The sequence below is a fragment of the Oryzias latipes genome, chromosome 2 (genome assembly GCF_053564925.1).
Source record: "Oryzias latipes strain Hd-rR chromosome 2, Olatipes_Hd-rR_3.1".
NCBI lineage: Eukaryota > Metazoa > Chordata > Actinopteri > Beloniformes > Adrianichthyidae > Oryzias > Oryzias latipes.
This window is the reverse complement of record NC_136238.1, coordinates 12,622,071-12,643,382: the sequence shown is the minus strand read 5'-3', so window position 1 is coordinate 12,643,382 and position 21,312 is coordinate 12,622,071. Positions and strand designations below refer to the sequence as shown.

Here is a 21,312-nt window from a genome sequence, read left to right as displayed (position 1 = left end):
GTGGAGCTTTTTTTTCAGGGGGTGGGGTTTTCCCCTCACCTGTTTGGTGGCCTCCAGCAGGGCTGCTGCCTCCGCCCGGCCCGTCTGCTGCACCAGCTTGTACAGAGCTCCCTCTTTGTTCTGCAGCAGGATGAAGGGTCGGTCTAATTCCTGGATGCAGCCACTGTCCAGCACCTTGGTACGAACCAAAAGCATCATTTTAGCACCAAAGTGGGTGGAGTTTGAGTTGGACAAGCTGCAGTGGGAGGAGTCACCAGTATGCGGTCGCTGTCGATGATGGTGTTGAGGCGGTGAGCGATGGTGATCACGGTGCACGCTCTGAATTTCTCCCGAATGGTTTTCTGGATCAACTCGTCCGTCCTGAAACCAAGCAAGAAAAAAATCATGAGCATAAAAATCACAAGCATCATTGGTGAAGACCACGCCCTCTTCAGAAAATACATAAGAATGAGGCCCAGTTACACGCGTTGAGCCCAAAATATACATGAAAAAAGAGTGATATACTTTAGAAATCATTGCACTATGTTGAATTTTCCCTTAGATTACTTATTAAATAACAAGTTCTATAAATGTTTTTATGACTTTTAATCCCATTAATGCTGCTTTTAATAGTAAACTAGTGACAACAAGATGAAACTTTGTGGTTTTAGTTTTAAAAACAGTGACATCTAGTGGCCAATTGTCGCCATGACATCAGGAAGATACTGAAATATGTCAAAATTAAACACTGAAGCTAAAAATATTGAGAAACTGGATTTTCTGTGAAGAAGTGTAAATTCAGGAAAATATAAAAGAACACATTTAGAAATCAGAAATAATTTAGAAAACCTATCAGAAATTTTGACCAGATCCCAAAAGAATTTAAAGAAATCAAATTAATGCCAAATGTTCCAGATGTGAATAAAAATACATTTTAAATAATTTTTAAAAATTGTTACAAAAATTCAAATAAAAAAAAATTATAATAATATGCTAAAGAAACTATTAAAACAGCTTAAATTAAATATTTTTGCAAATACGGACAAAAATTATAGACCAAAAAAGAAACGTTCAGAAAAATACATAATTTAAAAAAAACAAATCAAAAATATTTTTCAATAAATGTATAAAAATACAGTGTGTAATATTTTAAAATCAGTGTGTTTAAGGTATTATTTTAAATCTAAATTTATCTAATCAGTTAAATACATTTGATAAAAATCTAAAATCTTTGAAAACAGTTTTCCAACTTTTTTTCCATTCATTTTCAATGAGCATCAAACCGTAGTCCTGAACAGTGATTCAGTGGTGATGTGAGGAACTGCATCTGCGTGTGAATCTCACCTCGGGTCCACGTTGGCCGTGGCCTCGTCGATGATGAGGATGCGGTTCTTCCTCAAGATGGCTCTGGCCAAACACACCAGCTGCCTCTGACCCACGCTGAAGTTGGAGCCGGACTCGGCCAGAACCGTCTCCAGCTTCTGGGGCAGCTCCTCCACTGCAGGCTTCAGCTGCACCTGCAGGGTGGAACACGGAGGTGAAGCCCCCCGCCTCAGTTCTGTGGCCGTGTGGAGAAAAAGAGGGTACTCGCCTCCTGGAGGGCCTGCCACAGAGCTTCATCGGTGTGCTGGCTGAACGGGTCCAGGTTCTTCCTCACAGTGTCGGTGAAGAGAACCGGGTCCTGGACAGAGAGAAGGGGTGGGGTGGAGAGCAGCATTTATCAGATATTTCTGTATACACTGATCTGTATACACTGACAGAACTGATCTGTCTTGTGAAGTCTGAAGTTCAATGTGATGTCTGAAAGACTTATGATGATACTCCCCTCACCGTGTTTCATTTAGTCTGTAGTTTTTTTTAATTATTTCACTGACTATGAAATACTCTGGACTCATCAGGACAGATTGGTTTGCCTAAATAGTTCAGGAACTGGTCTTTGTGAGTTTCTGTTGCAGGTTCAGTTCCTTTGTCCATAATTAGAGTGGAGAATCATCTGCATTGGAGTTTTACGGGATTTAGCCCAAAATAGTAGTAAACTGAAGGGTCTCAGTGTGAAGTCCTGAGGTACTCCTGTCAGGACGAAGATGTTTTCTTCAACATTTATATCATTTCTCCTGGTTTTTAGTCGCCTTTGTCCTCAGTGTATAAGTGAGGATACGTCAGCGTACTTGAGGAATGATGGACATCTTCTGGCGCAGGTCATGGAGGCCGATCTCAGAGGTCAGGACGCCGTCGATGTAGATCTCTCCCTGAGGTTCAGCCAGGCGGAACAGAGCTGAGATCAGGGAGCTTTTCCCAGCTCCTGTTCTCCCAACAACACCCACCTGACTCCAAAAGAAACCAAACCCCAATTTAGTTTGTCCAGAACTCCACCCAAACGTTTGTTATAACAGGATTTTATTCCAGCAGGTTCTTCACCTTCTCGCTGGCTTGGAAGGTGGCGCTGATGTCTTTCAGGACCAGAGGCCCGTCTGGGCTGTGGGAAAAGTTCACCCGGTTGAAGGACACCATTCCTTGGCTCGGCCAATCCGGTGGAGGACGCCTCTGGGTTTCCCAGGCTGCTTCGCTCTCCAGCTCCGTGTACTCCACCACCCTCTCCACCGACGTCATCTGGAAACACAGGGTTGCCTTTGTCAATAAAATGCTCCCAGTGCGTTCATCCAGTCTCAAAATCATCTGGTCCAATTACAGCCGTCAAGGCGGGGCAGTTTACCAGGTTCCAACCGTCTGATGTTTTATCAAAGCCGGACTTTCAGGACCAGAACCTCAGGATCTTCTCATCAAAGCAAAGAGCGGAAAATTCTGACAGGAAATATGTGAGAAACCTCACTGAGCTCACCATGTTCTCCACCTCGGCGCTCTGTCTTACCGTCCACTGGAAGTTTCCAACCAGTGTGACAGCGTACGTCAGAACCAGGCCCACTTGCCCCGCCTCCAAACCTGGGAACATGAAGCACCAAATCTAGTTTCTCTAGTGCGTGTTTTTTCTTTCATTTTTGTAGATTCTTTCAGTTTTTTAACTTGCAAGCTTTTCCTGCTACTCTTAAGCCCCGCCCACTTTCACCTGGATGTTGATGAAAACGACTCAATAGAAAATTCTGCCTTTTTTTTTTTGACTCCAAAAAGAGAGCTTCTCCACTTAAAATAAAAATCTAATATAAAGTGAAATTCTTAAATCCAAGGACGCCCGAGATCTAACATTTAAACCAATACTACTTTGTTAAAAGACTAAAGTATTTGACGATGGAAGTTTATTTGCAGTCAGATTTACTAAAATTCTAAAGGCTTAATTGGAAATTTCGCTCATGGAACCGCAAGATCTGCATCTATGGCGTTTCATGGCGCTCGTTCAATTAATGGCAGCCATGTAACGGCATATGCTTCACCACTCGGTGGAACCGAGCCTTCGGACCTCCTGCCCGTGCTTTTGGCCCAAACAGGTTTTCTCTAGATTTTCTGGCCCAGAAAAGTTTGCGATGAAATCAAGACCTGCTCAGTGTTCGGGTCATGTTGCTGCAAAACAGGCCCCAATCATAACTTTCCACTGCCGTGCTTTACAATTGGCAAGTGGGTTTTACTGTATAGAAGAGGATTTTTTTCCCCTCCAATTTGTGATTTGATTCAGAAACATGCAAAGAATAGTTGCTAAAATGTAAATTGTCACAAAATGTTACAACTTTTTTTTAACATTGACTGTTAAAAACCTGTATGTGATGTTCGCATCCTCTTCTGAACTTGCTAAATCCCTTTCCTCGCTTGCTTCTGAGTTGTGGGCGTGAATGTTGGTGTGGAGCAACCCCCTTCGTGGGTGGAATTCCACCAGGAGAACATGCACTTTTTTTTTTCCTTTTGACATTTTTTAAGACCAAAGTGACATTTTTCAAAAGTGTGCCAAACAAAGCCTTTGTTAGGATTTAAATCCAGTTTCACAGCTAAATTTATAAACCTGCTCAATTCAGATAAAAACATTTATGGTGTTATTTGATCTAAATCAATATCAATACAATATAAGGCCCACTCTGATGAAAATTGTGTTTTTACGTGTTCTTATGGCATTTTCTGATGATGGAGGACATATAAAGCAAATAATGTGCCATTTCTGAGCTTTTGACCTCTTGAAAAAGGATCTTATTTAGGATGTAGGGCCACAATCTTCCTGCTCTGCTCCATTCCGATGCTTCCACTTGTAGACAAATCGATCCATGTAGGTCTTTGTTTTCCTCGTCTGAGCTGAGCTGGAATCTAGATCAAAATTTTATGGTTGGATAGCTCAGATGTTGCTCGCCATTTTTGTCCAAGTTGGGGTGTGAGGGGCTGTAAGCTAGCGGGAGATGATGTAAACTGAGAGCTCTCAGGGATGGGGAGGAAAAGGGGGGTGGGGTTGCTCCACACCAACAGTCCCGCCCACAACTCAGAGGTGAATTTCAAATGAACTCCTGCCCCCCTGCAGAAACTAGGTCCTAGAAAACGACAATTATACTGAAAAGACCACTGGGAACGCTTTGAAAATAGATCAAAAGATGAACAAAGTAGGACTGTAAAGAAGTTTTCATACAAGTAGTGATTTAAACTGAACGTTGCTTCATAAAAATGGTTTATGCTGAGATCACAAAGAAAGAAAGAAATCATTTGATGCATTTTTCAGGAATTTAACAGAATCAAGACGTCTGTCCACAGGAACCTTCTTGTCCAAATAAAACCTAGAGGTTCTCCTCACCGTCTCTGAATAGGATGCATCCGAATGTGGTGAAGGTGATGAAAATGGAGCAAATGCTGTCGAGTCTCAGAGCAAACCAGCGGGAGATCATGAGGAACAGAAACCACGCCTCTGAAAGCAGAAGAACAGAGGATTGTCGAAACGTCTCCTCCCAAACTCAGTGGGGAAGAAGGACAGGAAAGCAGGGAACCTGAATGCTGGTCCTGGTGGGCATCAAAGACCTTCCGGAGCCTCTCCTCAGCTCTGAAGGCTCGGATGGTCCACAGACCCTGAAGGGACGAGGACAGGTGGGAGAAAACCGGACTCCGAGCTGCCGAAAGAAACAAAAACTGACTTGCTTTAAAACGTTTTTCTTGGAATGCGTGATCTGAGCGTCTGGACGTACTTGTTGACTCCAGGCGTTTGATGTCACGCGATGTGTGCAGATAGTAGCGCCTAAAGTAGAGAAAGAAGAGGAGCAGAGGGATGACGGGGACCAGGATGAGGGGAATGACTGAGGCCGCCACCGCAACAACGCCGGCATTCTGTAAGAAGAGCTGAGAAAACACCACATGGTTAGCAGGAAGATGAAATCAGGGCTGGCTTTAAGGCGCAGACAGCCTCATACTTGATAAAAGTCCACGAAGGTGATGGGGAGCATGGAGTCCATCTGACCAATGTCTTTGGAGAACCTGTTGAGAACTCTTCCTGAAGGAATGAAAACCTTTAGAAACTCAGAGGAGCTTTTTTTTTTTTTTTTGGCACGGCTATCGCTGAGCCGGACTCACCGATGGGGTTGACGTCAAAGAAGCGGACGTGAGTGCGGAAGACGGCGCCGAACATGCCGTTGTGCAGCGTCTGCGCCGACTTCACCAAGCTGTGGAAAATGACCAAACTCCTGATGAAACCAAAGACCACAGCAGCTGCGGTCAAACCTGCAGGAGAACGCAAATGAACACCAGAGCGCCCGTTTGAACGGGACTGAACTCAAACGCATCGCCCAGAGGAGAAAGGTTACCTGAGTACATGCCGAGGTAGAAGGTGAGGTTAAAACCGTCGGAGCGAGTCACGTTGATCCCGTTTTCTATACTGACTGGACTGTCTGTGCTGTTGGAGAACTCCTCCTTTGACCTGACGGAGCGGAAAAGGTCATTTCTATTCTAACCAGGTGGAAGCAGAAGCTTCACAGAAGAACTCACCAGTAAACCAGCCACCAGTCCTGAAGAATATAAGCCACCTACGGAAACAGGAGAAGATGAATTTATTCAGAGGAAAATGTGACATTTGCCCCCAACCCCCCCCCCAGAAATACACTTTAACTATTTTGTTATGAACAGAGGTCACCGTACAACTATTTTTTGAGCCGACTTTTGCCATTATGTGCCAGGATGTGACATCACTGGAAAACTTCCGTATTGAGCCCAGTTTGAAATCAAAAGTCAGGTGGGAGCTGGCTTGTTACAAAAAAAAATTCCTTTATGTAAATCATTGAGCATTCAACAAACACTAAAATTCAACCTTCATTTTTAGTCAGAGTAGATTTACAGTAGAGGAAAACTTTATTGATCTCAAAAAAGGAAAAATAATGTGATAGAAAATGAAACCAAGGGGGGGGGCTGTTAGAAACCAGATTTCTAGATTTAATTCTAGATTTAAAATCTATGTAGTTGACAGACCAATGAGCTCTAACCAGATTAATAAACACAAATTTATTAACTTGATGACATCAAGTCTTTAAATGGAACAACTCCCCCATAAAAAAGGGTCACATGAGCACAGGCTGTAAGGGACTACTCTATATTAATCCCAATTATTTCTATTGGGTTGTATTTTCAAACCACAAAGTGGTAAAGATGCTTCAGATGACCGTTTTTTCTGGCTTCGTTTAGAAAAAAAACAGAAAAAACACACCTTATAATCCTTAAGGATATAAGGATATGGTTCAATTCTGTTGTTCTGTAATTGTGAATATGCTAACACGGCCAACGTTTAGCGGTGTCAGGAGTCACAGGGATTGTAAATACGCTAAGGCAGTTAACGCTTCTAACCTGACTGATGTGTAGCTGAGTTCCAGAGTTGCTGTGAATGCAATCAAAGTCTGAGTGACGTAAAGAGTTAACTCTGACTCGCTAAATGGACCTTATATATGATAGAAGTTTGAAATCTGCTGCACCTTATAGTGCAGAAAACATGGTGGCAAGTATGTTTTTTTTCTTTTGTAAAGTTTTAGGTCTTCACTGTTAGTTTAACAAGCCACAAGTGGTTACCTGGTGAACTGACCTGGGGGGTATTCCAGGAAGCATGTTTAAACTAGCCTGACTTTAAGCCTGAACTCTGGCTGAAATCCGCCTGAACATGCTTACTCTGGGTATGTCGGTTCCAAAAGACCGGATATGAGTTGGCGTAATTACGCTCGACTTGGTAACCCTGGGTTAATGCTCGTGCACGGAAGGTACATAAAGACATTCTCAATAGATCGCCGATTTCCGGAGTCACCATGGAAACCCGTGGAGAACCAAAGAGAGCCCAATACTTTAGTGAGACGGAGTCTGAGATTTTAATGACGGCGTATGAAGATTATACGTCCATCAAAAAAGTAACACGGCTGCATCGTCAAAAGAAAGAGTTTCTGCTTGTAGTAGAAGAACAGACAAAGTAAACGCACAAGTTTCTGATCTTATTTCCATTTTCCTTGTGATGCATACATATATATAACTTATCCAATTTTGCCACCTTAAATGAAATACTTCTATTGGTAACAAATAATTGAGTTAAATTTAATCAACCTAATTTCTTACGTCTATAAAACTCAATAATTGTTTATACAACTCAAATTTATGTATTTATCAAACTAAATGTGATATTACTCCAATTCAATTAATATTTTTTCCATCTTAATTAATTATATTTCTTGATCTCTCATATGTCTAAGTATGAGCCGGCAGATATGCTGATTTTCACAACAATAAAAAGGACGAGGAAAAAATGCACATTGCGCTCAAATTCATTAAAGAATTCTCCATCTTTGTCATTACACTTATGATCGGTAGGGGTGCTATATAAACTCATCATCCTCTCCTTCACTCTCACTCATGGTGCAGAGACATAAGCACAGTAGGACAAAATAACTCAGCAAAACATGGCAAAACACAGTAAAACAGCTAAACAACTAAAAAGATTTGATCAAAAACCCACACTTAAATCAAAATCCGTCCCGACTGGCAAAGGAAATGGTATCCCACAATCCCTTGCGGTGCCGATCTAACAGCAGCACCAAAGTTACACCTACTTAATTGAATTAATTTGAATGAAAGTAAAATAACTGTCTGATAACTACGTGTTATTTTTAAACTGACTTAACAAAAAAATAATTTATCTTAACTGAAGCAAATAACTAAGTTAGATCAAAGTAAAAAAGTTGAATTTTCCAACATCCGTTTGTCTTATCACCCTCTCACGGTGGAAAAAGTATTATCTGAGCTTCTTCATCCACTAAATCATCTTCAAATGGACACGCCATGCTGCTTCACCTCTCTGTAAGCAAACTAACCTTCAACTAAACCTGCTCCAGACCAGGTTATGTTCAGAGCATGAGTTGCTATGGCAACTTGACATACCCTGAAACATACCTCCATTTATGGAACCGAAAACTGAGGTTATCAACTTCCTTAGCCTCAAACTTACCGTGGGAGCTAGCATAACCTGCTTCCTGGAATACCCCCCTGGCTCCACTTTTGTTTAACGTCAAACAGGAAGTCTGACTGTTGCCCCTTAATCACTGCATACCTCTGCAATAATGCTCAGCAGGACGATCGCTACTAAACCCAGAGGGTTGCAGCCCGCAGTGAAATACTTCAGGTAAATATGGCCGCCGACATTTCCCTCGGCTCGAGTCTCCTCGGCAACGGTGCGAACCGGTTCAACCTGCAAAACAAACAAATGAACATCCCTGGAGGCTGAAGTCGTCATTAAATGAGTCATAAACGGTATTTAGAATTTTAAGCTCATTTGCAGATATAAGGCAGGTTTTGTGCTTTAAGATGGTTACCCAAAGCTTAGAAAAATACTAATTTTTATTTCGTTATTAGGTCTTTGCTAGTTCTCACAAATTTGGGACTTAAAACATATTTTACTAAAGTGAATAGGAGTTGGTTTCCTGTAATTTCGTGCTAATATTTTCAGACGGAGGCAACATAACCATTATCTACGTCCCTCAGAAGTATTAATGGAAGTCAAAGCCTCCTTAAAACATCTCTGACTGGCCAACATGTGGACATTTTTCTGAAGCATGGTGCCTTCAAGGTCATCGTAGAGTCCGCTGTCACAAATGAAGTTGAAACAGACTTCATTTGTGTTTTGGGACTTTGAGGGAAAACTAAAGTCTATTGGGAAACACAAGTCCTCCCTGAACACGGAAACCGTCGCACCGCAAGGATTTCTTTGGTTAAGTTTAGATGTTGTAAATGCAGCATTGTTTGGGTGTTTCAGGCCATCCAGAGTTTAACAGCAAGTAAGCTTTGTGTCCACAGTAAATCCTAATTTGACATTAACTTTAAGATAAGAGTGGAAACCATAGAAAAGCGAGTCAGTATTTAGTTATAAAGTGTATCTGCGTGAACCCACAGGGAGCTGGTCGGGGGAGTTGTCCGAGGGCAGCAGGCTGCTGCGGGAACAGTGGGAATCCAGTGAGAAATTGGTCCTCTGGCTGTGCAGCGAAGCTTTTTCCGGTTCCGTCGATTGGATCTGCTCCTGGTCCTCATCCTGTCCCAGCACTGCCACCATGTCCAGGCCTGACCTCTGCAGCTCCCTGAAGGTTCCCTGAGCCATGATGTGACCCTGCGAGGAGCGTCATAAAGAGACTGAAACCACCAAACCGCAACCTCAGAACCACTTAGCTGGACTTTACTTTAGGACAAAAACACAGAAAAGTAGGAAAAAGGAGGGACAAACCTCTCTGAGGACCAAAATCTGGTCAGCCGTCCTCAGAAACTGCAACTGATGTGTGACCAGGATGCGACACTTGTTCTTCAGCAAACCACAGATACACCTGTTCACCAACACAACACACTTCAAACAACAGATTCTGGGAGGGAAAACGTGGAGTTTTTAACACTTTTTGACAGAAAATCCTAATCTTACCATTGTATTACTCCTGAAATCAATTCACATTTTTATGTTTGGAGAACTTATGTCTGCAAAAAGAGTGTTTTAGATATCCGTTTCAAGATTTACTTTCGGTTTTTGATTGTTCATGTATCGTATATCAACTCCTAAACATCCATCTACGGACAGACGCTGTGAATTATGTCTTGGTTACTATCCCTTTAAAGCGACTGAAAGTTTTAAGGACGCAGAGATGAGCTGTTTCTCTAAAAACAAGTCTTTATTTCACGTTTTCCAGCTCCTGGATGGAGTCTGGATTCAGTTTTTTCTTTGTTCTGTAACAAGGCTTGAAGGCTTCTCTGCTGTGGTTACATCCTCAGCTCTCACTCATCTCGGTGGATTATTTAAGTGTTTAGTTGCATTTTGAAATCCTGTTTTCAAGAGTTCTCCATCGTTTAGGATGATCTTTTTGAGGACTCGGTGTTCCCCAAGGCACTCCATTGGTGCACCTTATCTTTTAGGATAAAGATGTGGTATTTCACAGTTGAACTGGTGATACCCAGATAATTTATCAACAGAGACAGATGACCCTTAAAGTTCACAAGCACACAGATCAGAGAAAGGTCACCTTTGATTTTATTTTCTGTTTTTCTTTGCTGTTTTCGCCTCTTAAGTCTTAAATTTGGGGAAATATCTAAATATAGACAAGGATAAAAATGTCATCACATGGATTTTTAATCACAACATTTACTCTGTTTTATAGAGTTCATTTTAAAGATATTTTAAAGTTCAGGGGTTTTGGTTCCAAAACAGGTGGACAGAATTGTTGGTCGCCCTCTAACAATGATAGAATAAGCCCATGGTGGTCACTAAAATGACTTCAAACTGACAAATAATAAAAAAATAAACCAAAATCCGACATGTTTTTAAAAGGTTTTTTAAAACTACTCAAATCTCAACCGATCATGAGCTAACTGACATGGGGCAGCTGTAGCTTTCCAGCTGCAGGGAGCGCTCTTATTTTTACAATGCCAGTTGAAACCTACTTACAAAAAAGATATTCCCCACTCACTGTTCAAACAGATGCTTTGCCACCTCTGCATCCACAGCACTTAATGGATCATCCAGGAGATAGACGTCTGCATCCTGATACACCGCCCTGCAAACACACATTACACCACGTTCAACCGTTTTTATGACGTATAGTCAGATTTCTGTTTCTCGCCGGTACATTAACAAATGACATCAACACGTTTTTCTTGATATAGTAATTCAATTCAATTCAATTTTATTTGTATAACCCAAATTCACAACAACAGTCGTCTCGATGGGCTTCGTATCGGTAATTGAAAAAGTGAAACATAAAATCAAAAGGATCATGAATACATAGAGTTCAATAGGAAAATACTAAATTGAACTAACAAACTTATTATACTAAGTTTGATTAGTTATTGTATGAATGTACAACTGACGATTGGATTTTTTTGTGTGTATTATTCCTATTTGATTGCTTGAAATAAACCATTTCAAATCAAATCAAATCAAATCAAACTAACAAACTGACTAAGCTAAACTGGCATTAGAGTTGTAATGATGAATCGATGAATTGATTTATCCAACCAGATTGACCTGTACCTCTCATGGAGCCGTTTGGATCAGTTTCCCGATGAGATGAAAGCACAGAGTCGCAGAACTCGGTGTGTTCGAAAAAACTGTTTTTACCAATATATATAGTTCATTTGGCAATACTTGTATTGATTCAAAATGCTGTCAGGATATTTATATAATTATTTCTTTTAATTATTTTTATTCTTTTTGAGCGTAATGTTTCCTTTGATCTTTTGTCCATTTTCCACAACCTTGAATGAACTTTTCCGTCTGTCAAGTTAAGATCAGTGACATGATGGAAACAGATTCACTTTGATAGAGACTCCTGTCTATATATATTTTTTTCTTTAAATCCAGTAAACCCAATAAATTATATACATTTTATGAATGACAACTATTTTTATTAGGAAGCAGCTGCTAGTTTGTCTGGAATCATAAGTGGGTCTGGAATCACCGCCTCTCACCGCGACAGTGGCTCAGGTGGTTGAGCGGGTCGTCCAATGACCGAAGGGTTGGCGGTTCGATCCCCGCTCCCACCAGCCAAAATGTCGTTGTGTCCTTGGGCAAGACACTTCACCCTCCTTGCCTCCAGTGTGGCTCCACTGGTGTGTGAATGTGTATGAATGATCCCGGTGACGGTCAGAGCGGCCGTAGGCGCGAAATGGCAGCCACGCCTCTGTCAGTCTGCCCCAGGGCAGCTGTGGCTACAACCGTAGCTTACCATCACCAAGTATGAATGAGGAGTGAATGAATAATGGACACAATGTAAGCGCTTTGGGTGTCTTGAAAAGCGCAGATAAATCCAATCCATTATTATTACCTGTTCGTTGTTTTCCCCAGCGTTCAACCCCCCCCCCCCAGCGTGTTCTACACAGACAGCGCCACAAACGGTCATCGTAGCAGCAAGGTGACAGGATAGTGGGGGCGCCCTGATGCAAATTTAATTAATTTAACGCAGAAATGGGTGGTCTTAGTCTGGGGGGGGAGGGGGCTTTTTTGGGGGCGCTCATGTGTCCCCTACAAGATCGCAACTGACTGTCTTTTTAGAAGAACTTTCCATCCCTTAACAGACTCTGGTCGGCGTTCACAGCTGCAGACACGCCCCCTCCGCGCGTTCACGCTGCTCTCTTCCTCCTGCCTGCTCGCAGTGTTAAAGGCACCACAACACTCTGAGAACATGATAGTTATTTTACAAAAACCACAGAGAGCCGCTGCACAGGTATGAAAGAGCCGCCCGCATGTGGCTCCGAAGCCGCTGGTTGCTGATCCTTGGTCTAAGGCATGTTGTTAATTCAATCAAACCAAACTATGCCATTACAAAATCGTTTTAAAATGAAATTAATCGATTTAATCAATGTGGAAAAATCCCAGTTAGTTTGAGGCAGATTTTGATGTGGAAAATCAACGTTGGGCTGAATTTTAAGAAACTAAAATGTGAATGGATTTGCCGTTAATTCTTGTTTACTTCTTTGTTTGTACACGTATTTAATTTAGGCTTGAATATCTTGCATGAAAAGCAAGGACTCTGGAAAACTTATGAGTCTCCCTGGTTGAAGTTTTGGCAAAAGATGTCCTGGATCCATTTTAGGAACCAATTTTGACAAAAATGTAGATGGAGCTTTGTGGAAAAAAAACATTTTAATTCTTTTTTTTTTTTTTGTACCAAAGAACTTGATACTTGCAGAACCTGCAACTAATTCTTTCTCATTTTCTTCTTTTCCTCTACTAATTTTAACTTGTACATCTTCATCCTCTCTTGCAATCTTCCTCTTGTGAAGTGTTAAACGCATGCAGGAAAACGTCAAATATCACAGAAATGACAAACCAAAGCTCGTGAACGCCGCGTACCTGGCCAGGTTGATCCGGGCCTTCTGCCCGCCGCTGAGAGTGGCTCCTCTGTCCCCGATCAGAGTCAGGTCTCCATCTGGAAGAAGCTCCAGGTCCTGAACAGAAAATAGAAAACACAACTTTTTTGCTTAAAGTTTTGGATATTTCAGTTAATGAACTGTAATTCCAAGCAAAAAATGTTCACATTAAACTTTATGCATCTTAAGCAAAAATAGCTCAATTTACTTGAAAAGAAAAAAAAATGTCCAAAACGTTTTTTATTGCTAATTTTACATACCGTTTTTTTTTGTGCAATTTCAAAAACAATTCATGGTATTTTAAGTCATTGTTAACTCCATGAAAAAACAAGTTTAAAAATTAGCAATTTTCAAATATTTGAATGCAAATTATTTATGAATTAAAACAATGCATGCCAATTTTCTGCATTTCAGAGAAAATTTGAAACATTTTAAATCCTATTTAGAACAATTGTAATTCTAATTTTAAATATTTTAAAGCAAGTATTAGCATTTCAATGCCATATGTATTTTTAAAAATTTAAAATGGCGAAGCTTCAAATCTATTCAGTGCAGCGAAAACAAATTTTTTACAGATATTTTTTTTTATTTTATTACACAATAATCCTGCAATGACCATGAAAATGTCCACAACACTCAGTTCTGAGTATTAATGTTGACAAAACATGTAAAAAAAAATAAAAATAAAAATGTATGAATCCAAAAAAACAAAGTCAAAACAATGAGAAAAATGTCTTAAAAAGCCAGACAGAGTTCCATTAAACTATCTTTGTTATAGGTTTTCTCATTATCTTTATTTTAAACCAAACATTTCAAAGCTAAAAACATATATTGTAAACAGCTAATGGCATCGGCAAACTGCATTCAGAGGCCACTAAGAGTTGAAAATATTTTACTGCCATTTTTTTTCACATTGTAATGCAATTAGCAAACAAAAACATAACAAATAAATAATCATTATAAATTTGACCAATGTAATTCTTGTATGTTAGACAAATATGAGCTTTTCCTTATGCACCCTCAGTCTAACATTGTGAGTTTTGTTGTTTGGTTTGACTTTTAACTGTAACTACTACCAATCCTATTACTATTTTTTTTTTAATCTTTAAATTTTCCCTGCCTTTGCTTTTAAATTTGAATTAATATTTGATTATTTCACTGCATTCATTATTTTTCATTAATCATGTTTTTTTTAATCTGTGAATCTAATTCAGAAACACTGAGCAGCTAAAAGCAAAGTTAGTAAACACAGCATTAATTTTCATTGTTATGCTGACGATACGCAGTTGTATTTATCCATTAAACCTGACCAGAATGACATTATAGAGAAACTGAATGCCTGCATCAGAGACATTAAGACCTGGATGACAATTAATTAACTCCTGAACCCAGAAAAAACTGATGTCATTATACTAGGCCCCAAAAACCTCAGAGATGCTCTGTCTGGTAAGTATAGCCCCCAATTCCACAGTTAGAAACCTTGGGGTATTATTTGACCAGGACTTATCATTCAAGACTCACATATCTCAGACGTGTAGAACTGCCTTTATTCACCAGCGGAATATTGCTAAGATCAGAAACATACTTTCTAAGAGTGATGCTGAAAAACTCATCCATGCATTTGTTACGTCGAGGCTGGATTACTGTAACTCTTTGTTAGCAGCGTGTCCTAAGAGTTCCTTAAGAAGTCTCCAGCTTGTTCAGAACGCAGCAGCTAGATTGTTAGCTGGAACTAGCAGAAGAGATCACATCACTCCTGTGTCAGTTTCACTTCACTGGATCCCAGTTGATTCTAGAATCAAGTTCAAAATCCTCCTGCTTACCTAGAAGGGCTTACATGGTATGGCCCCATCCTATATTAAGGACCTCATAGTCCCATACACTGTCAGAAAAAAGGGTACGGTTGGGGTACGTTTGTGAACACTTAGGGTACAAATGGTGAATTTGTACCCTAAGTGAGTCATAATTACACCTTAGGGTACTCATATGTACCATTTAAGGATAAAAAAGGTACAAATATGTTTCCAACCATCAGAGGGCCCATATTTGGACCCTTTATTCCACAAACAAAGGTACAATAACTTGTGTGACAAAAGTAATAATTCAAAGTGTATGAAATGTCACCCAAAATCATTTAATACGTTGTTGGTTATTTGGAAAAGATGCACAAAATAACCAAATATATTTAAGAGACCACACATCTTTTATGACTAGTTCTGAACAGTACACAAGCACATTATATTTTATTGATTGTGCAGAGCATCAAGATAATAACTTTTAAACATGTATTAGTGTGAGCCTGTTTTTTTTTTTACTTATATAAGAGCTGTTTTGTTTTGCCTTTAATTTAGAGCAAAAGCACAATGTAGACAAAATTATTTGATGTTTTTAACCTTATATTGTGTACTTTAACTTGGCCTAAGTTCAATTTAAATTTCTAGTCTTTGAGCTGTTAATTTAAGTTATTTTCTTTCTAAGCATACATTTTCATAAAAAAAGTAAATTTCTCTGTTACTACGTTACATTATGTGAACATATTAGTACCTTTTAGCTTTTCTACCTACACAGGAAAAATGAGAGTACTTTTTTCGGAGTTACCATCAGTAATTTTTGTTTAAGTAGGTGTAAAAACGTAGAGGAAATATGTTGGAGTAAACCAGCGAGACCACGCCCACTCTACTTTCTTAAGTTTCGTTTCTTCCGCCATTTTGTTATCCCGCAGCGGCCGGAGGAAGATAGAGGCTGTGACTGAGGTAAGTCTGCTAATTGCTCAAAAATAAGTTGGAAACTTGTTTTAAGCGGGTTCGGTTATTTTATCTGTAAGGACTAACTTTTGTGTAGTGGAATGCTGCTATTCTACCGTGTATGTGCCTGTGAGGAGATTGAAAACTACGAGCAGGAGTTTGCTAACGGTTAGCCTCAGCCGTTTGAAGTTCAGCTAAATGCAGCCATTAAATAAATTAAGCTGTTGTTTTTATTGGTGCTGTACCGCGTTCCGTTAAATACATTGAAATATATACATTTTATCACTAGATAATTCTGTCGCCGTTTTACCGATGTACGCTGGCGTTGATGCACCGGTTGTTGTTGCCCCCCCCCCCCCCCCCTTTTTTTTCTGTCTGTCTTTCTGTCTTTCTTAGTAAGGAAGCCAGCTACTTTTGAAACGACCAGCTCCATAATTCCTACTGATATCTATCAGGTCCGTCGAATTCAATGCGTTAATCATTTTAATCTGTAATGTGTAGGAGTCCAAAAACGTTTTATTTTATTTTTACACCGCAGTATGGCAGTCCTTCCCATTTATGTCAGCCTGCCTTAGCTGCTGTGCGCGCGCAGCCACCATTTCTTCAATGCAAGACAGTGACAGAGACTGTTTAGGTTGTCATGATCGCTCATTGTTGGTCAAGCGAAGTTTACATTGTGTTGTTGATTTTGATCATTCTCCTGAATAAATGCTGTGTTGGTACCTTTTGGTGTTGTAATGTTTTTTCTTTTTTGTAATTATTTTTTTCCCACCAGGAAAGATGCAAGCTGTGCGTGAACATGTCGAACGCCAAACAAAAAAAAAATGTTTTGAAGTTCAGCTGACCTTCAAATCCTTTTGGGAATGCGGTGAGTGGAAACTTCACAATTTCCAGCATTTTTCTTTACAGGAATCAGTCAACTTTGTGGATAAACTGTCAGCTGTGATGCAAACAGATTTTTTTAATTGCTTTTTAATTTAAAGATAATTTCTGTGCTGTATTCTAAACATAATTTTGCTGTGTTCACAGCTGCCAAAAAGTTCAACATCCCAACCTTGGACTTGAAAGTGTTTGATGACTCAAAGACAGAAGTTGATGAGCAGGTTTTTGATCTCCTGTTGAAAAACCCAAACCTTGGTGTGTTGGAAATTTGTCTGGCCGAAGATACAAATCCAGAAGGTGAAGTTTTTCTTTTAGATTGTAATTTATCTATTTTGTTTTGAATGGTTTTGGGTAAATTCCCCTTTGATGTCTGAATTTATTTCCAAGGGAAATAATCTGAGTTTTTCCTTTTAAAGTACATGCTAAATTAAGAACATTTTTGAGCTGAAGAGTTTTGATTGTATATTTGCATCAATAGGAGTCTAAGGGTTAATGATTTCTTTGACAGGATAGTGTGGGGAACAAAACACGGGCAAATAAGTATGAGTTTTTTTATCCTATTGCTGTCTTAGACAAGATAATAAATCTGCCAAACTGTTAAGTCGGTCAGTATTTAAAAAATCTTTGTTTTTACTTTTTTTGTTTTTGCTATCATACTAATTTAAATATTACAGTAACTGAAAGCTTTAATACTTTGACAGATCAGCCGAGTTGTCCTGCAATACCAGTTCAAGTGGAGATACTGAAGTGGACTCAGATGACACAATAATATTACAACACAGTCCTACAACAAGACGAAGAGTTGAAGACGCCTCTCTGGCCAAAGTAAGTAAATAATCTTTTCACAAATTCATCTTAAGCATTCAAAGTCAGGCTGTCTTCATTGGAGCTATCCAGCCTTATAGATGTGAGCCAGATGCCAACTCAGACGAGGAGAATGAAGACAAGCGGAGCAGGGAGCTTGTGGCCTGCCAAATGTAGCTTGTACGTAACAACTACAAGCTTTCTCAAATTACATCTTTTCATCTGCTCCTGATTCATCCCAATTTGAGAAAATAAATATTCAGGAACACAGTTTTATTCTTAAATCTTATAACTATGTCATCATAAAAATGCTACATTTTAAAAAATAACTTTCATTGGAGTGGGTCCCCCATTTTAACATGTCGCAGTATTTTTCTCATGATGGGCGCGTTTAAAAGAACACGTTTAAAACTGCACATCTGAGTATTCACTCAAATTGGGATGAATCAGGAACAGACAAAATAAATGCAGTTTGAGGAAGGTTTCTATTGTGACGCACCACATGAAATGAAGTGGGTCTGAGTCCCTCTGCTCTGCTCTATTCTGATGCGTCCACTTGCAGACAAACAGATCCATTAACATCTTCATCATACTTGTCTGAGCTTGATCTAAACTATGGCCGGAAAGCTTCAATATTGCTCACCATTTTGGTTTCACCACTAATGTTAGTTTTAGGTTGGAAGGACTGTAAGCTAGAGGGAGAGGGCGTAAACAAAGGGATGATCGGACATCAGCACAGGGTAACTACTGTGTCAATAGCCCCGCCTACAACTCAGAAGTTAATTTCTGATCAACTCCAAACCACTCTGCACAAACTGTCTTTAAACATCATCTCAAAGTGCTTCAACCCCAGTAATCAGTGATTGCAGTTGTATTTTTTATTATTAATATGGACTTTTAAATTTGATCCAATAGGTGGTTGCTGTCATTGGTGAGGATGCATCATCCGTTGAAGGTCATGTGAATGTCCTGCATATCCAGTACAGCAAGGTGAGAGAGGATATACCAAAGAAGTACCCTTTCTTGAAGACAACCTCAGGGGTCAGTGACATTTTAAATCAGTTCTCAGCTTAAAATACATTTTGAATGTCAATATAAGCTGAGACATCTGCTAAAATGACCATTAACAGCTTTAACTCAATTGTAAAAACATTGTAATTTTCCAAACCCATATATAAATATATACAGTCATTCAAGCCAAGTAATATTTATACAATGAGATCACTAAAGGGAAATGGCAATGAAAGAGGCAATAAAGAATATTAGAATGTTTTATGTCTTTTGTTTGTTTTAGTTAAAGTGAATGATTAATTTTCTAATTTTTTTCAATTTTCAGTTGTTTGATGTTGACCGAATGCATCCATCACCTGTCAGTTTAAGCCAGCGCTTCAAGGACGGCATTTACCAGTATTGTGCCAAAGGTGCTTGAGCTTGTTCAAAGAAAAGCTCCATTAGCCAAAGTCTCCAAAGAAGCAAGAGAAGAGATGCTTGCAGAGGACCCACTAGGTATTCAAATAAAATGTAAGCCTTGGTAATCTTTAGTGTTTTATAGTTCTTCTTTTTAGAATTCGTATCAATATTATCTTATCACATTTATGCATTTTATTATTAAATTATGCATTTAAACTTGGTTATAAGTTTACTTTTTTATTTATTTTTAGAAAATGTAGAATGCAGTAGAAAGATTTACTTAAAATGAGGTCTAGTGCTTCTTTTGTTAATGTCACAAGTTTTATTTCATGGCTAAAAATGGTAACTGAAGTGCTATGTGCTGTTTACATTTGATCAAATGTTAAGGTTATAGTTACAATGAATGCAATGTGAACTGAAGGAAAAATATAGATTTTTCATTATTGTAAAATTGCTAATAATTGTAAATATATGCATCCTGTTGTGACACTGTGGAGCTTAAAACATTCATACTGTGAAATGTCAGAATTGTAATTGTTTTGAATGTTTAATAAATGTGTTAAACAGTATACTGGTCTTTTAATGTGCTGTATCTGGTACAAATTTGCCATCAAAGGGTACAAAAGGCTTGTCACTGGGGCAGTACCCTTAAAAGAACAAATTTGTACCTTTTATAAAGGTACATTATGGTACCATAACACTATAAGGTACAATTTTGTCCACAGAGGTACATATTTGCCTTTGAAAGGTACATACTGTAAGGGTACAGATACGCACCTATATGAAAGGGTACAACATTTGTACCCTTGAGGGTACTGCCCCAGTGACAAGCCATTGTACCTCTAAAGGTACAAATTTTGCACATTTTTTCTGACAGTGTATACCATCCAATAAGAATACTTTGCTCCCAAAATGCAGGACTGCTTGTGGTTCCTAGAATTTGTAAAAGTACTTGTTGGAGGTAGAGCGTTTAGCCACCAAACCCCTGTTTTATGGAATAAACTCCCAGCTCATGTAAGAGAGGCCGACTTAGTTTCTACATTCAAAGTTAGACTGAAAACATTCCCCTTTGGACAGGCTTATTATCAGACTAGCTAGTGTTCAGAGATTATTTTACTTAATGTTAATGTGTTTAAATTAAACTTAATTACAATATCAATTTGTTTTTAGTAGGCTGCTAGTAATTTTGAAGCTGGGGTAGCTATGGTGCACTGGGGTTCTGTCCTCTTTTCTCATCTACTTCTACCCTCCTTCTCTCCTATAGTCTTGATCATTATTCATAATTTAGTTCCCTCTGTTTGATGGAGTGCAATTCATGTATTGTCCCTCTTTCCCTCTCCCCTCCTGGGGAGTGGGAGTGCTTCCAGATTCCAGCTGGCTCATCCGTGCTCCTGTTCCTGACCGTGTACCTCGTCTCTGGCTCGCCTCTACTACTGCTTCTACACCTGGCTGTGGATCCTGCCTCTGGCTCGTCACTGCTCTGTACCTGGCCGTGTACCTCGCCTCTACTGCTGCTCCTACACCTGGCTGTGGATCCTGTCTCCGGCTCGACTCGCGCCCCCGGCCGTCCCCCCAACACCATCTGGATGAAGCTCGTCTGCTGGACTTTAAATATGTAGTTGTAGAGTTAGATAAGTTAATTCTCCTCTAAGAGTTCTGGTAAATCGCCTGTCCGTCCTGGGGGAGGATCCCTCCTTCATGTGGGCACCCCTGAGGTTTCTTCATTTTTTCCGGAATCCAGATTTTTTAGGAGTTTTTCCTTACCGCGAAGGGGGGCCTAAGGGCAGGGATGTCCAGTTTTGGCTTAGTCAGTTTGTTAGTTCAATTTAGTATTTTCCTATTGAATTCTACTTTTTCAATTACCTATATGAACCCCATCGAGACGACTCCTATTGTGAATTTGGGCTATACAAATAAAATTTAATTTAATTGAGTGAAGCCCAAATTTACCCATTGGTCTAAACACTATAAGCATGGCGGGTGGGGTCGGATGGTTAGATTCATTTGACGATAGTCAAATGAATTGGTAGATAGAAAAATGGAGTGATATATGGTTAGGTGAATATTTAGATTAAGTGACGGATGGTTCAATGGATAAATGGATGGTTAGATGATTGGATGAATAGACAGTTGTTTGGGTGGATAGATGGTTTGTTGGATGGATGTTTAAAGACATTTACAGATAGAGATGGAAAAATGGATTGACGGTATGGCTGGATGG

General features: G+C 39.6%; 1 protein-coding gene and 1 long non-coding RNA gene across 2 annotated transcripts in view; one reads left to right on the top strand and one right to left on the bottom strand.

The window, feature by feature from the left end:
* The window catches only part of LOC101170734 (ATP-binding cassette sub-family C member 4-like), a 44,850-nt gene that overhangs the window by 914 nt on the left and 22,624 nt on the right, over positions 1 to 21,312 (bottom strand). The window contains exons 14-32 of the mRNA XM_023963390.2: positions 13,235 to 13,329; positions 10,851 to 10,937; positions 9,626 to 9,722; positions 9,299 to 9,511; positions 8,462 to 8,599; positions 5,875 to 5,912; positions 5,694 to 5,806; positions 5,464 to 5,610; positions 5,304 to 5,383; positions 5,082 to 5,232; positions 4,887 to 5,006; positions 4,697 to 4,807; positions 2,819 to 2,919; positions 2,398 to 2,589; positions 2,148 to 2,303; positions 1,571 to 1,660; positions 1,324 to 1,496; positions 255 to 360; positions 40 to 174 (exon numbers count right to left, since the gene is read on the bottom strand). Coding sequence (XP_023819158.2) covers positions 40 to 174; positions 255 to 360; positions 1,324 to 1,496; positions 1,571 to 1,660; positions 2,148 to 2,303; positions 2,398 to 2,589; positions 2,819 to 2,919; positions 4,697 to 4,807; positions 4,887 to 5,006; positions 5,082 to 5,232; positions 5,304 to 5,383; positions 5,464 to 5,610; positions 5,694 to 5,806; positions 5,875 to 5,912; positions 8,462 to 8,599; positions 9,299 to 9,511; positions 9,626 to 9,722; positions 10,851 to 10,937; positions 13,235 to 13,329 — 2,343 coding nt within the window. The remainder of the gene's footprint in view (positions 1 to 39; positions 175 to 254; positions 361 to 1,323; positions 1,497 to 1,570; positions 1,661 to 2,147; positions 2,304 to 2,397; positions 2,590 to 2,818; positions 2,920 to 4,696; positions 4,808 to 4,886; positions 5,007 to 5,081; positions 5,233 to 5,303; positions 5,384 to 5,463; positions 5,611 to 5,693; positions 5,807 to 5,874; positions 5,913 to 8,461; positions 8,600 to 9,298; positions 9,512 to 9,625; positions 9,723 to 10,850; positions 10,938 to 13,234; positions 13,330 to 21,312) is intronic.
* On the top strand, positions 15,871 to 19,660 carry LOC111948821 (uncharacterized). The gene is made up of 6 exons (XR_002874807.2): positions 15,871 to 16,004; positions 16,771 to 16,863; positions 17,025 to 17,174; positions 17,579 to 17,702; positions 18,597 to 18,722; positions 19,018 to 19,660. It is a non-coding gene; the product is annotated as an uncharacterized LOC111948821 (long non-coding RNA).